Source organism: Schistocerca nitens, chromosome 2, assembly GCF_023898315.1.
Source record: "Schistocerca nitens isolate TAMUIC-IGC-003100 chromosome 2, iqSchNite1.1, whole genome shotgun sequence".
Taxonomy (NCBI): domain Eukaryota; kingdom Metazoa; phylum Arthropoda; class Insecta; order Orthoptera; family Acrididae; genus Schistocerca; species Schistocerca nitens.
Genome location: NC_064615.1, coordinates 874,048,472 through 874,066,977, shown reverse-complemented (window position 1 = coordinate 874,066,977; position 18,506 = coordinate 874,048,472). Strand labels below are relative to the sequence as shown.

The following is an 18,506-nucleotide window of genomic DNA, read 5'->3' as shown; positions in this document are numbered from 1 at the left end:
TTACTGTGAACAGTGACAAACATGGCAGTCACTTGTTGACGCATGCACCCAAATGTCAGGCACCAGCAAAGGCTGCTCAGAAGCAGCATTTCTGAAAACGGAAAATCTATATCGGGATCAAACAAAGCTGGTTTTGTTGCTGTCAGTGGGTGCCTGTTTTGCTGCAAACAGTGTATTGAGCTGAGCCACTCATCTAAGTGAAAATGCCAAGTTTCCAGTTATGAGACTTGTTATAGACATGATAGAAAACTTTTTCCTTTGTACAGAACTTTGTTGTGAAGTTGGCATCTGAAACAGGATGTTGACGGTGAAATAGGTGCAGCAATGTGGTAATGATGACCATGTAATAATTCTGCCAGTGAAGTGTCATAAAGAAGAAGGGTGCGATAGGCACTGAGAAACAACAACAAAGTATTTTCCCTTGAGTGCAAAGCACAAAGTTTGGACATATGAGTCTTAAAAATGTAAACAAAATGTTCGACTTCACCCTTATAGTGAGGAGAGGACGGAGCTATTTGGGCATGTTGAATCCCATTTTGTTGGCAAAATTGTTGAAATTACAACAAAGAAAGCTGTGGATCATCTTCTGAAATGATAGTTTGTGGCAAGACTTCTGAACAAAAGACAGAAACGATTGCTTTAATAGTGCTAGCACTAGTTGTCGAATTCACTGAAATGACAAACTGATATCTAATGTCTGTATCGATGATAATTATCCAGTGTGTTCCAGAAAGGACCAGCAAAATCAATATTGCTGTGTTGCCAAGGACTGTCAGGTCAAGACCAACTGAAAAATTCTTGGTGCGTCACTGTGTGGCTGTCTGTGCATATATATTTGTTCACTCTGCTTATAAAGACAGAGTCACACACAATGCAGGTGTCTAGCTACTTAGTTTCAACGATTCCCCAATATTCTCCATGTAAAAGTTTCAAAACATTTTTTTGCAAAGACATGTGAATTATTTAGTTGTTTGTTCGTTAAAAGTATGCAATAAAATTACATCATTCTGGAAAGAAAGGCTGTTGCATTAATCATGATATTTACATACTACTGCAATTGAAATGGATTTCAGATTATGAGGCCAACCCATCTGAATGTAATACTTGAGCAACTACAGTAATTGATCCTGTTCAGTAGGTGTTGTAATCCACTGACAGTCATTGAGAAAAGCTTGCAGTGCTTGTGAATCAGATTGGTCAATTTGAAGACAAGAAGCTTCTGAAATGTCGATTTCTGAATCACTTCTCATAGGTAAGCGAGACAGTGTGTCTGTTTTTGCTTGCTTGATAAAGAATTTCATGCTGGTAATTGGAAAGAAATAGTGACCAACAATGCAGCTTCTGTGCTATACAATCAAGCAAATCTTTTGTTAGATGAAAAGATTGAAAAAAAGCAGTCAATGGCTTATGGTCAGTCACTAGAAAAAAGTTTCTGCCATGCAATATTAATGGAATTTCATGATAGGTAAGGTTTCCTTCTCCAGCTGACTGTAGTTGACTTGGACATTGTTCAGCATCTCAGAATTGGAAGCTAAGGGAATTCAGTATTTCCAACATTCCTCCTATTCCATGTGATGATGCATCGACTGCAAGCACTATTAATTTTGTGAATTGTAGTGAATAAGACACAGGTGAGTAAGCAATGCATTTTTCAACTTTTGAAATTACTGTTTGCATTCTTCAACACATTGGAAAAGAATAGTTTTACACCAGAGGCTATGCAAAGGAGCAACAATTGCACTGCATTCAGAATTAATTTAATATAGTTCACCTAAACTGTCTATTGTTACAATACATTTTTAGGAGAAGGTATTGTCCAGATGGCCTCTAAATGCTTTGTCAAGAGACGAGCACCTAGGATGTCAGTGAGCTGTCCAAAATATTCAGTTTTGGTATTAAAAATGGACTTTTTTGTGAATCGTGCTTAAGGCCTACAACAGTTAAAACTTGAAAAAGAGATTCCAAATTTTTTAGAAGCTGTTCCAATGTTTGCTCGGGCACAATGATGTTATCCTAATAATTTGAACAACACAGAACTTTCAACATTGCTAGTTTGCAAAGTTTGAAATAACAAGGGAGCAGATCCATTTCTGAAAGAAAGATGCTGGGATTAACACAAGCTGACATACATATTGACCACCATAAATTTTTTCACGTTTCCTCATCCAGGGGAAGGTGAAGATAAGCATCAGCTAAATCAGTTGTGGAAAAGAATCGTCCACCTGCTAGGTGATCTGTAAGCTTCTTGATAAGTGGAAGCAGGAGAGCACCAGTAACTGTCTGAGCATTAACTGTGGTTTTGAAGTATGCACAAAGTCTAGGTTTCCCTTCTAGTTTTCACATGATAACTAGAGGAGAAGCCCATTGACTAGCGGACATGGGTTACAAAACACTTTCTTCCAGTCTCTTCGATTCAGAAGCAACCGTCACAAATAGGGTGAGGTATCAGATGTGAGTGGTGAAACTTTGGTTGTGCAGTGCCTTTGAGCATAATGTGTGCTTAAAAATTTATGTCCCACTGTGCAATTGAACAAGTGTCCATATTTCTCACTAAACTAATGAACACTGGTATGAAAAATTTGAGTATCAATAGGGTGTACTTATCTTGAATATCTAAACCAAAGAAATCAAATGCATCCATGCCAAACATGTTGGAACTAGAACTGCAGTGAACAGCACTATAAAAAAAAATGTAGTTCGCATTTTTACATTCTACTTGCAATGTGCATGTCCATGAATAGATATTTTTGCCGTTGTTGGCCATGAGATCCAGAGATGATTCCTGTAGCTTAGGATGTCCCGATTGCTCATATGTATTCTGATTAAGAAATGTTACACCAGTATCTAACTAAAATGGTATGTTTTGATTGCAAATCTATAAAGATATGAACAGTGTGTGATTGTTTCTCAGAATGTGAGTGTCAGTTACAACTTTCCGAAGACTGCCTTTGTCTGCTTTGACTGACTGAGTATTTTGCTGATCAATTATTTGAGTTTACAACCTCTGTGGCTATAGTGATGAGGAGATGGACTCAGAATGTGAGATCATATTGATTTCCGTTTTCTCAGTTTTGGATTTACATGGATCAGAGCTTATTTTGCAATTCTTTTGCAGGCACACTTGGTGTGTGTCTTTATTTCTGGCCGTGTCAGAATTCTGCTTGGAGGAAGAAACAATGCTTGTGGTCATGCATTTCATAGCACTCAGCACAAGACTGCAGAGTGCATAAACATATAGGAAAACAGGTTTGATGTTTCACCTACCTGTGCTGCTGCTTGTGGGCATTGTCACCATGAGCTACATGGGGCTGGGTCCACATAGAACTATCCACTGTAAGTGTTGCAACAACAAGCATGCCAAATTCTGGTTCAATAAAGTCTTGCACTTCCTGAGGTTCAATTACTTTAAGTACATCAGTGAGACCAGGATTGCATTGCTGTAAAATTTCAGCCCACATTCCGTAGTCAGAAAGGTTCTTCAAGTACATCGCAAAGCACTTTGTATTGAAGTGAAGCTCCACAAATGCAGTTAAATTTACAAGTCCTCACCTTACGCTTGACTTTAGCGATCTATTCATTGCAAGATTGATTACTATGGCAATGTGTACAAAAAAATTTCAAACCAACATTTGTTATGTGAATCTGTGACTTGAAAAATTTAACCAACTTCTAAACGACTTCCTCATAGAGTAGGGTTGGGGCTGTACTTGGGGAAACAGCTTCCTACACAATCTAAAAATGTTCACTCCCACTCATAAAAAAAGAAAGAATGTGATAGGTCAACTGTTGTGATTTTGTAGGCTGCAAAATATTGCTCTAACTACATCTTGTACTCCACACGGTCCTCTTGCTTTGGATCAAACTAATGGAAGGGAGACAGGGGCAATTCGCTGCCAGATTTCTGCACCTCATTTGAAGTTTGCATGTTACCAGCAGTCTGGTAATACTTGACGGTAATGTTTGTATTTGTTGGCTGCAAAACTGAACAAGTGCAGTAAGTGATGGTTCTCCTGTGGCTGCTATTCCATACAAGAAATTACATACATTTATGTAGAATATGAATATACATAGTAGAAAGACAAAACTGCCCTGCATCTGACCCCATCACCAGAAATGTCTATTGTGTTTGTAGTTGTAAGAAGTGGCATAAGACATTCAGTAAATGAGTAAAACATGAGCATATTTATTTTCCGTGTATACAAGGTAATTTAAATTATACATAACACAGTCTCTCACGCTTACTCTAGTACTCGCACAATAATTGAATTGTCTATGCAATAATGGTAGTCACTGAGTAAGAGTTTCTATCACTGAATATCAGTGCTGTCGCACTAGTTGATAGTAGTTGTTGTCTCTGCAAGTCTTTTGAGACATGCCAGAGCCAGTTGTGCGACATCTTAAAAAGACGCATACATGCTGTGAGGTAAATTGAAGGCAGCCTCCTCTAGCAGCATCCATAGCACCACCCATAGGAAGATGGTGAGTCCTGGAGAGAATGAGGCTCGCAGTGGTGCACTGGTGGCCTTTTTAAATGTATTTTCTTATGCGGATATGTGTACGGCATGCGATGTACGATCAACAAAGTCACTGTCAGTACCACAAAAACTGTATCAAAGTCTCTGCAGTTCCTGAGGTTGGTCTTCACACACAGACAGAAAAATATGATGGGAACTTTAATTTATAATAGGTATAAATATGTATAAGTCTTGTCAGGCTTTGCTGCTCTTTGATTTTGCTCCTTATACCTCATACCAAACACAATTAAATACGGTACAGATAGCTGTGTGTGTGTGTGTGTGTGTGGTGTGTGTGTGTGTGTGTGTGTGTGTGTGTGTGTAGAGTGGTGAAAAATAATTAAAATGACTTCTATATACTGTTCGTCCAGAAAGCAGCGACCTGTTGTAACTCAGTACCACCCAGGACTGGAGAAACGAATCAGATACTCTGCTAGGGTTTTGACTACCTATTATTATGCCCTGAAATGAGAAATATCTTCCCCATTATCCTCCCCACTCTTCTCACAGTGGTTTTGCTGCCCACCCAACCTACACAACATCCTTGTCCACCTGTATTCCATCCCTGTTCTGAACCCCTTGCCCCTCTAACTCATATCCCTGCAGTAGACATAGATGTAAGACCTGTCCCAAGACCTGTCCCATACATCCTCCCACTACCACCTACTCCAGTCATATCACAAGCATCTCCTCCCCCATCAAAGGCAAGGCACCTGATAAAGCAACCATCTGATCTACTAACATAGTTGCAACCATTGTGCCACATTCTACATGGACCTGACAATTAACAAACTGGCTGTCCGCAGCAATGGCCACTGCCAAACTTTGGGCAAGAGACAACTGGACCCTCTAGTTCTGACCTGCCCTCCAATCCCCCTCCAGCCACCCACCTACCTCTTCCACTGCTATTCAGACTTTAGATCTTGCATGTAACAGCAGACCAATATCGCGTCCCTACCATCTCCATGTACATACTCACAAGCAGCACTGGCCTCTTCCCCCATCCCTACTCCGCTTCACACCTCTTCTGTGTACCCATTATTCACCTCAGCAAAGCTTGCTGCTCACCTCAGATGCAGTATCAGTCAGGCATTAGCACTTAGAGATTACAATGGCAATATGTGTGTGAGCTGCGTTTATGTGACGGTGTATGAGCTTTGTTTTTTCTACTTTTTATGAAGTACTAGACTGATAGCTGAATAATATCTAGTAGTCTTTTTCATTGTGCCTGACTACCACTCTACACCTCCCTTATTTGATGAGTAGCGGACTACTCTTTTGATACTGTTATTTTCTACAGTAGTTCTGGAGATTATGTAAGGACATAGCAGGAGACTTTATAATACATAAAGGTAATTTTGCTGTTGCTGTGATTCAGTACTTTTCTGCATATCTTATTGCTGGTAATGGTGCTGTATTTAGATTACCTTAAAAATGTCACTAGTAGAAGATTCATAGCTAACTGTGATTTCAAATTCTGAAACGTATATTGGAGCATCTCAGTGAAATGCAAATAAGTTAGTAGCCGATGGGAGAATCCCCATGTATTTTTAGGGAAAAAGTGTACAAAGATTTTTGTATTTTGATTTGTGTTAAGAAAAATGCAAGGTCTAGCTGATTAGTTTCCAGCTTGCCGGAGAGATGGTATTAAAATCAGTGACAATTTGTTTTTGTAATTTTGATTGCACAGTAATGTAACTCAAGGGTTACTTTGATCTGTAGATTTTTTTAAGTGGTTACATTTTGTTTCCTTCCTTCAGTGGAGAAAGTGGAATACACTGCAATGGTGTTTTGGACAGTTTATCAACAGTGAAAGTAATCCAAAGTTGGTGGATGTTTGAAAGAAATCTGCTTGTTCATTTTTGACAGTTAAAATAAATGCACAGCCAAATTGATGTAGTCATAGTTCTGTTGAACTTCATGAAATATGCCCCACAACAGCAACCACAGATGGAAACATTGAAACATACTCAAAATGTATTTGAGCATGAGGATTGAAAGGTGAATGAAATAGCTAACACATAAACATATTGAAAGAGAGGCAAAGATTTCTCATCTGCTGAAGCTTATGGCCATTGTTTTATGAAAAGCAAAATATTGTACACCATCCATTTAAATGTTCCGAGACTAATTTTATTCGTGGCGTGTAAGTGTCGTCAGTGCAGCAACTGTGGTGGCAGGTTGAACTAACAACTGTAAACAACAAATGTGCATTCGACCAATCAGTTGTGAGATGGAAATGTTAAGCAGTGGATGTGCAATTGTAGTTTGTCAATGATGTTGTGTCACAAATTGCAATGGAGCGACATCTACAAATCAATTATTAAAGACATTACCCAGAAGTGTGTTCCATGTTTATCCCAACAGCTTGACTCCCGAACAAAAATGATGACACATAGACCCTTGTCAAGACTTGACTGACATGCGAAATGTGGACAGTTCTTAAAAAAACATGAGATTGATGAGACTTGCTGTTATCAATACACACCTACCACAAAATGACAAAGTGCAAAAAATCATATGAAAGGTCAATGCTTTGACGATATAATCAGTGTTCAAACCATTGTAAAGTGCAAGTTGAGCAATATCCTACAAGACTTTTATGACAATTTCACGTGGTTTTATGAATGGAATGCTCTGTGTGTTGTGCTCAAATGGGGCAGACTCTGTATAACACTTGAAGCATTAAAATTGCCATCTTAACTTTTTTTAAATCCAGTCTTGAAGCTTTTTGAACCAATGGGGTAGATTACCTACCAGACTTGTTGAGAAACTGAATAAAACAAAAGAAAATGCTCAAAAATTTTTGTACCATTCTCATTATTGCTTAGTTTCTTTGTGTTTTTTAAGTATTTATTTATTGGAAATCTCTCAGTACTCTTTCAACTATAGGACTGCTACATATAGTTACCTGTGTAACATAGGTAAAAATAAACCTGCTTTCTCAGTTTATTTTAGCTGAATTTCAGGATGGCTACTTCTGGAAAACAAAATTCTCAGGGAATTGCATTTTATGTGGAAAAATCCGGGAACTCTCAGGGAATTTCAGGAATTTCATAAAGTCTCAGGGAATTCGGCATTTTTAACCTAGTTTCAAAGTTTAGTATATTGACTTTTATGAATCACAAATTCTAAAATACGATCTAAATTATCGATCTTTAAAACTGTAGTTAGTATAGCTTAGCTGAGAGGAAAGAAAAGCTATTATTGTGATATGACTTTAACCCCCGCCCCACTCACCATTAATAATTTATCTGGAACTTCTTGACACCATCTTCATCCTCGCACCTGGAGTTCTCTCTCTCTCTCTCTCTCTCTCTCTCTCTCTCTCTCTCTCTCTTTCAGGTTTGAGTAGCCACCCCGGGTTTCCAGTCTCCAATTGCGGATGCGAGAATGTGACTTGCATACATTATTCAGTCTGTCAGCATGCCTCAAAGGTTCATTTAATGCTCGTATCTTGCGCACATCCTTGCTTTACAGCAAAAAGGGTAGCACCGAAATTGCCCACTGAGTTGACATCAATCTCAGCAAATCCATTTGAAAATTCAGTTACTATCATAAAATACAAAATGTTTAAGATCTGCCTTGCACTTGTCAATACCAGTAGCTGATGACCACTACATACAAAGTTATGGCTGGCAGGCAGCCCAAAGAAAATGCAACAGAACTGCAGACTGCTGTTTTGACAGTAGTTCGGATAGCTGTGTTGACACAGATAATACACAGTCATATCCACACGATCCATTGAGCTCACCTTGGTATCCAATATGAACAAACATACAAACCCTCTAACCACATCATGCACAGAAAAGGTGGACAAGGGGGAACATCTGGAATGGAGCCTGGATCAGTGACATCATGTGGTCTCTATCATCATGTTCACAATTTGTCTTATGCCTGATGATTGTTTTGGAATGTGCAGAGACGATCTGGTCAGGGACCAATGCACATCTCAGGCATGCAATCCCACAGGTTTTGGACTGGTAGCAGTTACGTATGTTGGGTGCTTCTCATTCCTGTTGAAGGTAATTTAAGCACTGTGAAGTATCAGAACTAGTATCTTGTACCTATTGCCCATTCTTATGCTCAACATTTTGGCAAAGGTTTCATCTTTCTTGATGACAATACCCAATCACACAGTGTGCACATAGTGAATATCTTCTTCCAGGAGGCAGGAATCAACTGAATGGAATGGCCTTTAGTATCTGTTGACATGAACCTGATTGAGTGTGCTTCATTCCAGTTGGAACTTGAAGTGCATCTTTCTCCCACACTGGATAACCTCAGAAAGGGCACTGTCATATTGCTGGACTGGTTGAGGAGGATGCAAGCACTTTGCAAAGTTTCACGAATCTTTTCTAGTTTCATAAGATTTATGCTTTCATTACCTGCTCCCTTTGAATCTAAGTGCAGACATAAGGAGATATATAAAAAATTTTTGAGCAATTTGTGTGATAAGTGTTCTGGATTTTAAAAAAATCGTATTCCATGGGGACAGCTCTTGGCACAAAGATGCTGTGGTAAATGAAAAACTAGTGGATTTCAACTATAAATTGTTGCAACAACTACCTTCTGACTTCAGTGTTCACAAAGTACCAATTTACAGCTGCCATGGATTCCTAAGAGGTTTTTATTGCTGTAGTTGAGTATCTTAGAGCCATTCCATAGTGACACTTCAGGAATGTATTCTAATCACTAACTAACTTAAGACATAATGCACCAATGTAAATGGGCATTACCAGTACATCAGGAAATAACTTTGTTTTTTTAATTCCATAAATATAGTCTTTTTGTGCCACATTCTTTGATTACACAGTTCATGATCAGTCACAGGAAACGGTAACAACCTTAAAATATGTAGGTAGGTGTATGCATCCAGAGTGACCTAAGGTGTCAGACAGAGATTCATTGGAAGAATCTTAAGGAAATGTAATTCACACACAAAAAAGGTACTTTACAAACCCTCATTCATTCGATCTATGAGTATTGTTTATCAGTCCAGGGTTCATTCGGTCCCTGTGTATTGTTTAGCAGTCTGGGGACCTTACCACAAAGGATTCCTAGAAAATATCTAAAGAAGAGCAGTGCATTTGTTCATAGCTTCATTTAATAAGCTCATAAACACCACAGAGATACTCATCCACCTCCAGTGGTAGATGCTACAAGAGAGGCATTGTGCATCAGAAATAGTTTTACTGTTAAGAGTCTGGAAGCATGCATTCGAAGAATAGTCAGGTAACACAGCATTATGTCACATATATCTTGCAAAATGACCATGATGGTAAACACAGAGAAATTCAAGCTCGGGTATGGAGGCTTACTCTCTGTCATTCATTCTGTGCATTGTTCACAAATAGAACAGGAATGGGGAGAAAGAATGATGATACCAAGAAGTTGCTTGCTATTTTCCTCATACATACAGCTGCAAAGCTTTAGTGAGAAGTAGACCAAGATTCTATGAATAACTTCCAGGTGTACAACAAAATTAAGATCTATTCTTGCTCAATTAAGAATGTGAATATCATTATGTGGCTACTGGAGAGAGGTGTAAAAGTTTAGATTAGGTATATTTTAGATTTGCATGGTGGAAGTAAAAATACCAGCAGAGAATGTGGTTAAGCAATTTGGAGTTAATGTAGTATTATGTAATGAAACATACACTTTGTAAAAACACTGGTGGCTTGAGTCAAGAGATAGCAATACAGAATGACATTTCTGTGCTAAATGGAAACAAGTGGTTGTTTACAATCAGTGATTGTTTTGTGAACATCCTAATATATGTTTCCAGTGTGCAGTGTCCAGTAACATATAGTGTTGTAAGCAAGTCAAGAAAGTAGCACAATAGTTTTGATGTAATTACTATAAAACAGTATTTCCTATTTTGTGGGCAGCTGACATTGTGTGTTCAATTGCTTTCTCTTGTATTTGTATTCATCTCTGAGTTACACTTCATTTCAGTTTTGTTCAGTTTTTGTAGCAATTGAGCAAGCTGACATAGTAGTTAAGCTACTGATCTCTCATTTGGGAGGAGTTGGATTAAAATCTCTGAATGCCCATCTGATTTATGTTTTCGATAGTTCCTTTGAAAATGATGTACTTGATTTTTCTTATCCATCCTTTGCTGTTCTGATCTTGAGCCTAGTCACTGATTATCTCATCACTGATGGGATATTAACCATTGATCTTCCTCTGTATTGGTGTGCATGTATGTGGGAATGAGTCATAACAGTTGTTATTTCTAGATGTAATTAATAGAAAGTGAAAAGACCTCTTGACAATGATAAAATGTGTTTTGACATATTGTTGTATGTCGTATGATGACATGAAGATCATATGAAGACATACTGTTTCATGCAAAAAGTATCACATGTTTGTTAGTTTGTGCTGTAAATTTGAAAGGCTATTACTACACACACCAAAAAAAGTTTTGCATCACCTCAGTTTCGAGAGTTTCGGAACGTGTACAGGAAATTGGAATAGAGATCAACATAAACATCATTTCCGCCCTTTTTATTGCTTATGAAAACCAGACATTGTATGTTGTACCATCATACAGTGAGACCTTCAGAGCTGGTGGTCCAGATTTCTGTACACACCAGTACCTTTACTACCCAGTAGCACGTCCTCTTGCATTGATTCATGCCTGTATTCGTCGTGGCATACTGTCCACAAGTTCATCAAGGCACTATTGGTCCAGATTGTCCCACTCCTCAAAGCGATTCGGCATAGATCCCTCAGAGTGGTTGGTGGGTCATGTCGTCCATAAACAGCTGTTTTCAATCTATCCCAGACATATTCGATAAGGTTCATGTCTGGAGAACATGCTGGCCACTCTAGTCGAATGATGTTGTTATCCTGAAGGAAGTCATTCACAAGATGTGTACGATGGGGGCGCGAATTGTCGTCCATGAAGACAAATGCCTCGCCAATATGCTGCTGATATGGTTGCACTATTGGTCGGAAAATGGCATTCACGTATCGTACAGCCGTTACGGAACCTTCCATGACCACCAGCAGCATACGTCGGCCCCACATAATCCCACCCCAGAACATCAGCGAACCACCACCTTGCTGCACTCGCTGGCCAGTGTGTCTAAGGTGTTCAGCCTGACTGGGTTGTCTCCAAACACGTCTCCGATGATTGTCTGGTTGAAGGCATATGTGACACTCATCGTTGAAGAGAACATGATTCCAATCCTGAGCGGTCCATTCGGAATGTTGTTGGGTCCATCTGTACCGAGCTGCATAGTGTCGTGGTTGTGAAGATGGACCTCGCCATGGACGTCGGGAGTGAGTTGTGCATCATGCAGCCTATTGTGCACACTTTGGTTCATATCATGACGTCCTGCAGGTGCGCGAAAAGAATTATTCAACATGCTTGCGTTGCTGTCAGGGTTCCTCCGAGCCATAATCTGTTGTTAGCGGTCATCCACTGCAGTAGTAGGTTGGCACAAAAATTAATCCACATTGACAGAAACCACTCATTTGCCATCCACTTCCTGTATGTGTATGACACTCTTACATACAAAACATCACCATGCATCCAGTACATCATTCTCTTCCAGTGGTTCGCACGCAATATGTTTACAGGTATTTCTGTTTCCATGTTCACCTAAAGTAATTTTCCTGTGCCTTGTGGCACTGTATCATGCAAATTGTGTTGTAATGGCTTTGCTTGCAGTTTAGGTGGTTTGCCCTCGATGAAGTAGGGACATTGCGGCAGAACATCATTAGCAACAGCTTCCTTCAATTAGAACAATGCCCCACCGAGTTCCACCTTACATTTCCAAAGTTAAATTTGTATGTGGTGTTTATACAGGAAATCTAGCTGTTAAGACTGTGTAGTACCCTTCACCTGCATGGGGCAAAACTTCTATACCTTCCCAGACCTGTTTTGTTCCAACCTGAAAACCTAATATGGTGTACCTAGTGACCCTACATCATTATTCCATACCCCATATAGGCTATATTATGGAGGGTAACTATCTCTCCCCCAAGAGGTCCAGACTTACTACAAACATGCGAGGCCCTGTGTCTAATAATAATCTATGCTCTCTTCCTGCTATTACACCAATCAAGCAACATTCTCACTATGTGTGAATTCATATCATCGAAAGTTCCTGAGAATGCCACCCGGAAGATTTGAAATTCCCAATGTTGTTTAAAGGACAGTTACTTATATAATTTGTCCTTGCCCATTTTGCCTCTTACTTCTACAATCCTCCTCTCAGTTCCCAACCACTCCATCATACTTTTTACACTGCAATTGGCAACACTCCCTCTGAATGTGACCCAAGTGCCACCATCGATAAAACCTTCCATCAGCAGAGAAGAGGCTCCTTTTATCGTGTACTTTTATTACACTACTGGCCATTAAAATTGCTACAGCAAGAAGGAATGCAGATGATAAACGGGTATTCATTGGACAAATATATTATACTAGAACTGACATGTGATTACATTTTCACGCAATTTGGGTGCATAGATCCTGAGAAATCGGTACCCCGAACAACCACCTCTGGCCGTAATAACGGCCTTGGTACACCTGGACATTGAGTCAAACAGAGCTTGGATGGCGTCTACAGGTACAGCTGCCCATGCAGCTTCAACAAGATACCACAGCTCATCAAGAGTAGTGACTGGCATATTGTGACGAGCCAGTTGCTCGGCCACCATTGACCAGACGTTTTCAATTTGTGAGAGATCTGGAGAATGTGCTGGCCATGGCAGCAGTCGGAACATTTTCTGTATCCAGAAAGGCCCGTACAGGACCTGCAACATGCGGTTGTGCATTATCCTGCTGAAATGTAGGGTTTCACAGGGATCGAATGAAGGGTAGAGCCATGGGTCGTAACACATCTGAAATGTAACATCCACTGTTTAAAGTGCCGTCAATGTGAACAAGAGGTGACACAAGACGTGTAACCAGTAGCACCCCATACCATCATGCCGGGTGATATGCCAGTATGGCGATGACGGATACACGCTTCCAATGTGCGTTCACTGCGATGTCTCCAAACACTGATGTGACCATCATGATGCTGTAAACAGAACCTGGATTCATAAAAAAAAATGACATTTTGCCATTCATGCACCCAGGTTCGTCGTTGAGTACACCATTGCAGGCGCTCCTGTCTGTGATGCAGTGTCAAGGGTAACTGCAGCCATGGTCTCTGAGCTGATAGTCCATGCTGCTGCAAACGTCGTTGAACTGATTGTGCAGATGGTTGTTGTCTTGCAAACATCCCCATCTGTTGACTCAGGGATCAAGACGTGGCTTCATGATCCGTTACAGCCATGCGGATAAGATGCCTGTCATGTCGACTGCTAGTGATACGAGGCTATTGAGATCCAGCACGGCATTCCGTATTACCCTCCTGAACCCACCGATGTGGGTCCAGAAACCCATCTTTGCTGCTGACAACAGGTCATCTATGAATTCTAACACATCCTCTGTTGCCTTGCCCAAGAAGGGACTAACCAGACTAGCAGCAGCTGAAATGAGGCAGCATCTGAAATGAGGGATCAGTCAAACTGGACAAGGCCCTCTCCAGTCTTGCAGCATTCAGTCATTTATAGTTCCCAGTTATTAGTTCTGAACTTAGCTGCCTGTCATAGGAAAGTTTGCACTGCTTCTTGTATAGTAACTGCAAGTAGCCTTGACTCAGACGTTGTGGAACCTCTATCTAGTACACAAAAATGGAGTAGGGAAACAAAACAAAAACCACAACATAGGCAGCAGTAGCTTTAAAACACTACTACCTCTAATCTTTATGTCTAATCATTAAACATCTTGATTCAGTACATTGTTCAGCATAATGCCCGTGCCTGCAGCACGTCGCACATAACTGATGCTGCCTGTGTAAATGGCGCGTTGTGGCACAGCCGGTTGCACTGGATGCACCTCACTAGATGCCTGCCACTGTAATCCTCACTAGTAGTACCTCAAAACTGTGAATGCTCTACAGCTTTGTCATGTTTAATAAACTTCATCCTTAAGTTTTTATGGCAGTCTCGTCTCTCAGTTATAACCCTTCCACACAAAACACAGGAGGGGAGAGTAGAAATTAGTCAGTTCACTCTCCCTGCTGCATTCTAGATGGTGCCCGCTGTGGCTGTTGACGCCATCTTTGGTGCAGCTGTCTGTGGCAGAAACACGTCTGCACCACTCATAGAGGTTATGGGTATATGACATTTACTGTGTGTGGTGGAGCTGGGTTGCTAGTGTCAGGGAGGCCTCCAGCTGCCACCCCCCCCCCCCCCCATTTGTGCTTTCTGTGGTGTCCTATATAGATACGAAGTGGATGTCTAACATTCTTCTTCTATTTGGTGCGAGAATACATTAGCATATCACCCCCAAGGTGCTGGCTGACCTCGCTCAGTGAAATGTGCTTAAGTCAGCAAACGATCTTGGTGTCACCTCGGCTAGCAGGCAGTGAAGTTATATGGTCAGCTCTCCACTGGTGCAATGTTGCATCAGTTCCCAGGCAGTCGATCAGCCCTCCACTACAACAGACTCCACAAGTTTGATCGTGTTGGCTAAGTATATGCCCAACTCAGTGCAGGATGTGCCAAGGCACAGATTGTCAAACCATGGAGCTTGGTGCAGATGACTGTGTGGATTCCCCTCCCCCACACCCCCTCCCCACCTCCACCTAAGAGATGAACAGCGCCGGCCAGGGTGGCCGAGCGGTTCTAGGCACTACAGTCTGGAACCGTGCAACTGCTACGGTCGCAGGTTCGAATCCTGCCTCGGGCATGGATGTGTGTGATGTCCTTAGGTTAGTTAGGTTTAAGAACTTCCAATTTCTAGGTGACTGATGACCTTAGAAGTTAAGTCCCATAGTGCTCAGAGCCATTTGAATTTTTTTTTAAGAACAGCAGCAGAATTTGCCCACACAAGGCGACAGCAGCTGGGCTGCTAAATGGCTCAGAGACGAACTGCAGATTCCTGGGGTAAGTAGCCTCCAGTGGATGGAAGTTACCCAGCAGGTGTCTGGCCAGCTAGACGGCACCTTGTCAGCAGCATTCAGACTCAGACAGCCACACAGATAGCGGAGATGGCTTGATGATGTATTTTGGGATGTTGACCGGTGTAGACTTGTGCTTGTAGCTGGCTCCTGGTGGTATCTGAAACTGGTTGTCTAAAATGAGCAGTATTTATGTAAAGTCATTCCATCACTACTTCTGAAGTAGCTGTACTTTCCTTTCCAGCTGGGTGTGAGGCTTGAGGTATAGTAATTGAGCAATGATGACATCACTGCCTTTGTGGCCCACTCCTTCCCATATTCAGTGGTACTTAGTGGTCTGCTATGACAATGTCACAGCTTTGCTTTTCAATAGCCCCATATCATGACTTCTGCAGTGTGTAGATAGTCCAAATACAGCTTCTTGTGCAAGAACACACACCGTTGTGGCTTCTTGCACCACTGTACCATGACATCTGGCTGCTGAATTGGGCACAGGTTCCTTCTACTATGCTCAGCAGAGCTGTGGCATAACAGAATCAATATATGACCCTGTGACTGCAGAGAAAATGTTGCAGTACCAATTTGACATGGAGATTAAGTGACTTTCTACACTGCAAGTGGACACATCATCTCAAACATGTTTGCAGGTCATAAGGCAGTGGATATATATTTAAGCTGCTGAATGCCTTTTTATTTTTATTTTTCCTTTCAAAGAAACAAAAAATTATAATATGTGTATATTTTTGCATAGTTATTATTCTGATGGAAATGAATCATTACAGGTGATCATTATGTCGAGCTCAGGAGCACCTGGTTCTCCAAGTATCCTTCAACGTTCTTTGAGTGTGCCTGTGGTAAAAACTGTCTCAGCTTGTGGTTCACCAAATACAACACAGAGACCATCATCACTCATCCTTAGTGGCCAACCTCATAGTCGTGCTCCCATCTCTCCACCAGGTTCCAGTGCTGTGGGAAATATTGTCACCATATCGACAAGTACATCTAGCTCTGTTACCCTCCCATCACCTGGTAAGTAAAGGAACAGTATTGCATATTTCTAATGCATTATTCATCAGCTAAAGAATTAGTTATTATTTTCATTGGTATTTGTAGTGTTCTTAATTTGAGCTTGTAAGTACTTAGCTTATAAAAATTTGCGCGCACACACACACACACACACACACACACACACACACACACACACATATCCTTAATTAAACATGACAGTGCTTCAGAAAACATGCTTCCAATGGCGATAGTATATTTAAGCTTTAAATTTGTCGTATTACAAAATTGAAAATTTAATTGAAAACAGCAAACATGAGTAAATGTTTTTATTTCATTTACACCCATTGTGATTATGCAGGAGAACTAATGAACCCCATATGGGTCTAATGTTCCTTGATATAAATTAGGAAACTTGGATATAGTGCATTCTGTTAATAAAAGAGCTAAGATTTTGTATGAAGTACTTAGATAATAAATAAAATGCTAGTTGACAGAATGCTCACAGATCACAGTATTATGCTGACCTGATACAATAACATTCAGGAACCCAATGTCGTTGAAAGTCTTACAGATTTATAAACGAAATATGAACACTCTAAATATTGTTGGATATTGCAGTGTGCATCTATGAAATAAGAAGGAAATTGTCAGCAGGTAGTGAGAATTTCTGAGTCGAAGTATTCTGGTAACTTTTAGGACGACATATTCTTTTACTTTGTTTTTAAATATATTGTGGGATTTGAATTTTCTGCCCAACAGTGTGACACAGCAGTTAGCATCACTGGCTGGTGTGTTGCAGGTAGTGAGAATTTCTGAGTCGAAGTATTCTGGTAACTTTTAGGAGGACGACATATTCTTTTACTTCTGCCTATAACATGTTGTAGACTTTTTCACCCGAATATAAAACTCCATCCTGAACCCTTAAGGCACATGCGTAATCTGTATGAAAGTTATTTCTACTTCTAGTATCAACTTCAAGATATATTCACTCTTGTTATTGTCCTATTGTAAACAGAATCAAGTCCAAACCCAAAATCAGAGCCATCAACATAGTACAACACTTAGTGCTGAATGCACATTTAATGCAAACACTAACATACAGCTAGAACACAACTGTCCTCCAGGGCAGAGTGGTCTACTGTTTATACAAGCATGGAATATTCAAGAATATAAAGACATTACACATATAAGAAATTTTGATGACCTTTCAGGAGTGATAAATACTAAATAACAAGTAATTGGTGGTGGTGACCTGCAACACACCAGCCAGTGATGCTAACTGCTGTGCCACACTGCATCCAGTACAGCTCATGGCATTGCTCCCTTTCCTCAAAAAACAGCAACCCATTGTTTTGGTGCCGTATACAGTATCCTGGATCTAGTTTTCGTGTGGCAGCATGGTCAGACCCTTGCCTTCTGGATATGTTGTCACGTGCTCTTCTTTATGACAAGCATCAAGGCTCTGCGATTGTCAAGCAGGTCTTCAGGGTCATTGAACAAGAAGCCCCCATTTTCGATGTACTCATCAGGACTGTAGTAGGGCCTCACATGGAGGACGTGGGTGGCATCTCCATGCTGTAGTCTTCTTTATGATGAGTACTAATCGTCGACTTTGAATGTGACAGCCGACAAGCGACGCTTTAATAACTTTTCTGATAGTCCCACTTTCTGCACAGGCATACCGAGTCTACTGGCCTATATCTCACTAGCCAGTGCTTGGCATTAAAACACTCTCGCCTGTCTCTTGGGTATCCAGGGTCCATACTCAAGCCAACTGTTTTGCTTCTTCAGTCAGGATGATAAGGTGTTTCACACAGTCAGCCTGAGTGTCGTCCAGTTGAAACGTCGTTTGAAAGTATATCTGCCGACATCTTATTACAGCATTCTGTGAGACCATTCGTCCGTGGATGGTAGCCAGTTGTCATCCTGTGGGTGATGTCAGCATGTGAAATTACCTCTGAAACTAGTCTTGACTAAAAAACTTTTCTGCCATCTGAGATCATCTCATGGGGTG

The 18,506-nt window shown here is 40.7% G+C and overlaps 1 protein-coding gene across 6 annotated transcripts in view; it reads left to right on the top strand.

The window, feature by feature from the left end:
• LOC126237164 (BRCA2-interacting transcriptional repressor EMSY-like) overlaps positions 1 to 18,506 on the top strand; it is a 409,828-nt gene that overhangs the window by 227,889 nt on the left and 163,433 nt on the right. For all 6 annotated transcript variants that reach the window (XM_049947023.1, XM_049947020.1, XM_049947021.1 and 3 more), the window contains one exon: positions 16,267 to 16,513. In XM_049947023.1, the coding sequence (XP_049802980.1) occupies positions 16,267 to 16,513 (247 nt within the window). The remainder of the gene's footprint in view (positions 1 to 16,266; positions 16,514 to 18,506) is intronic.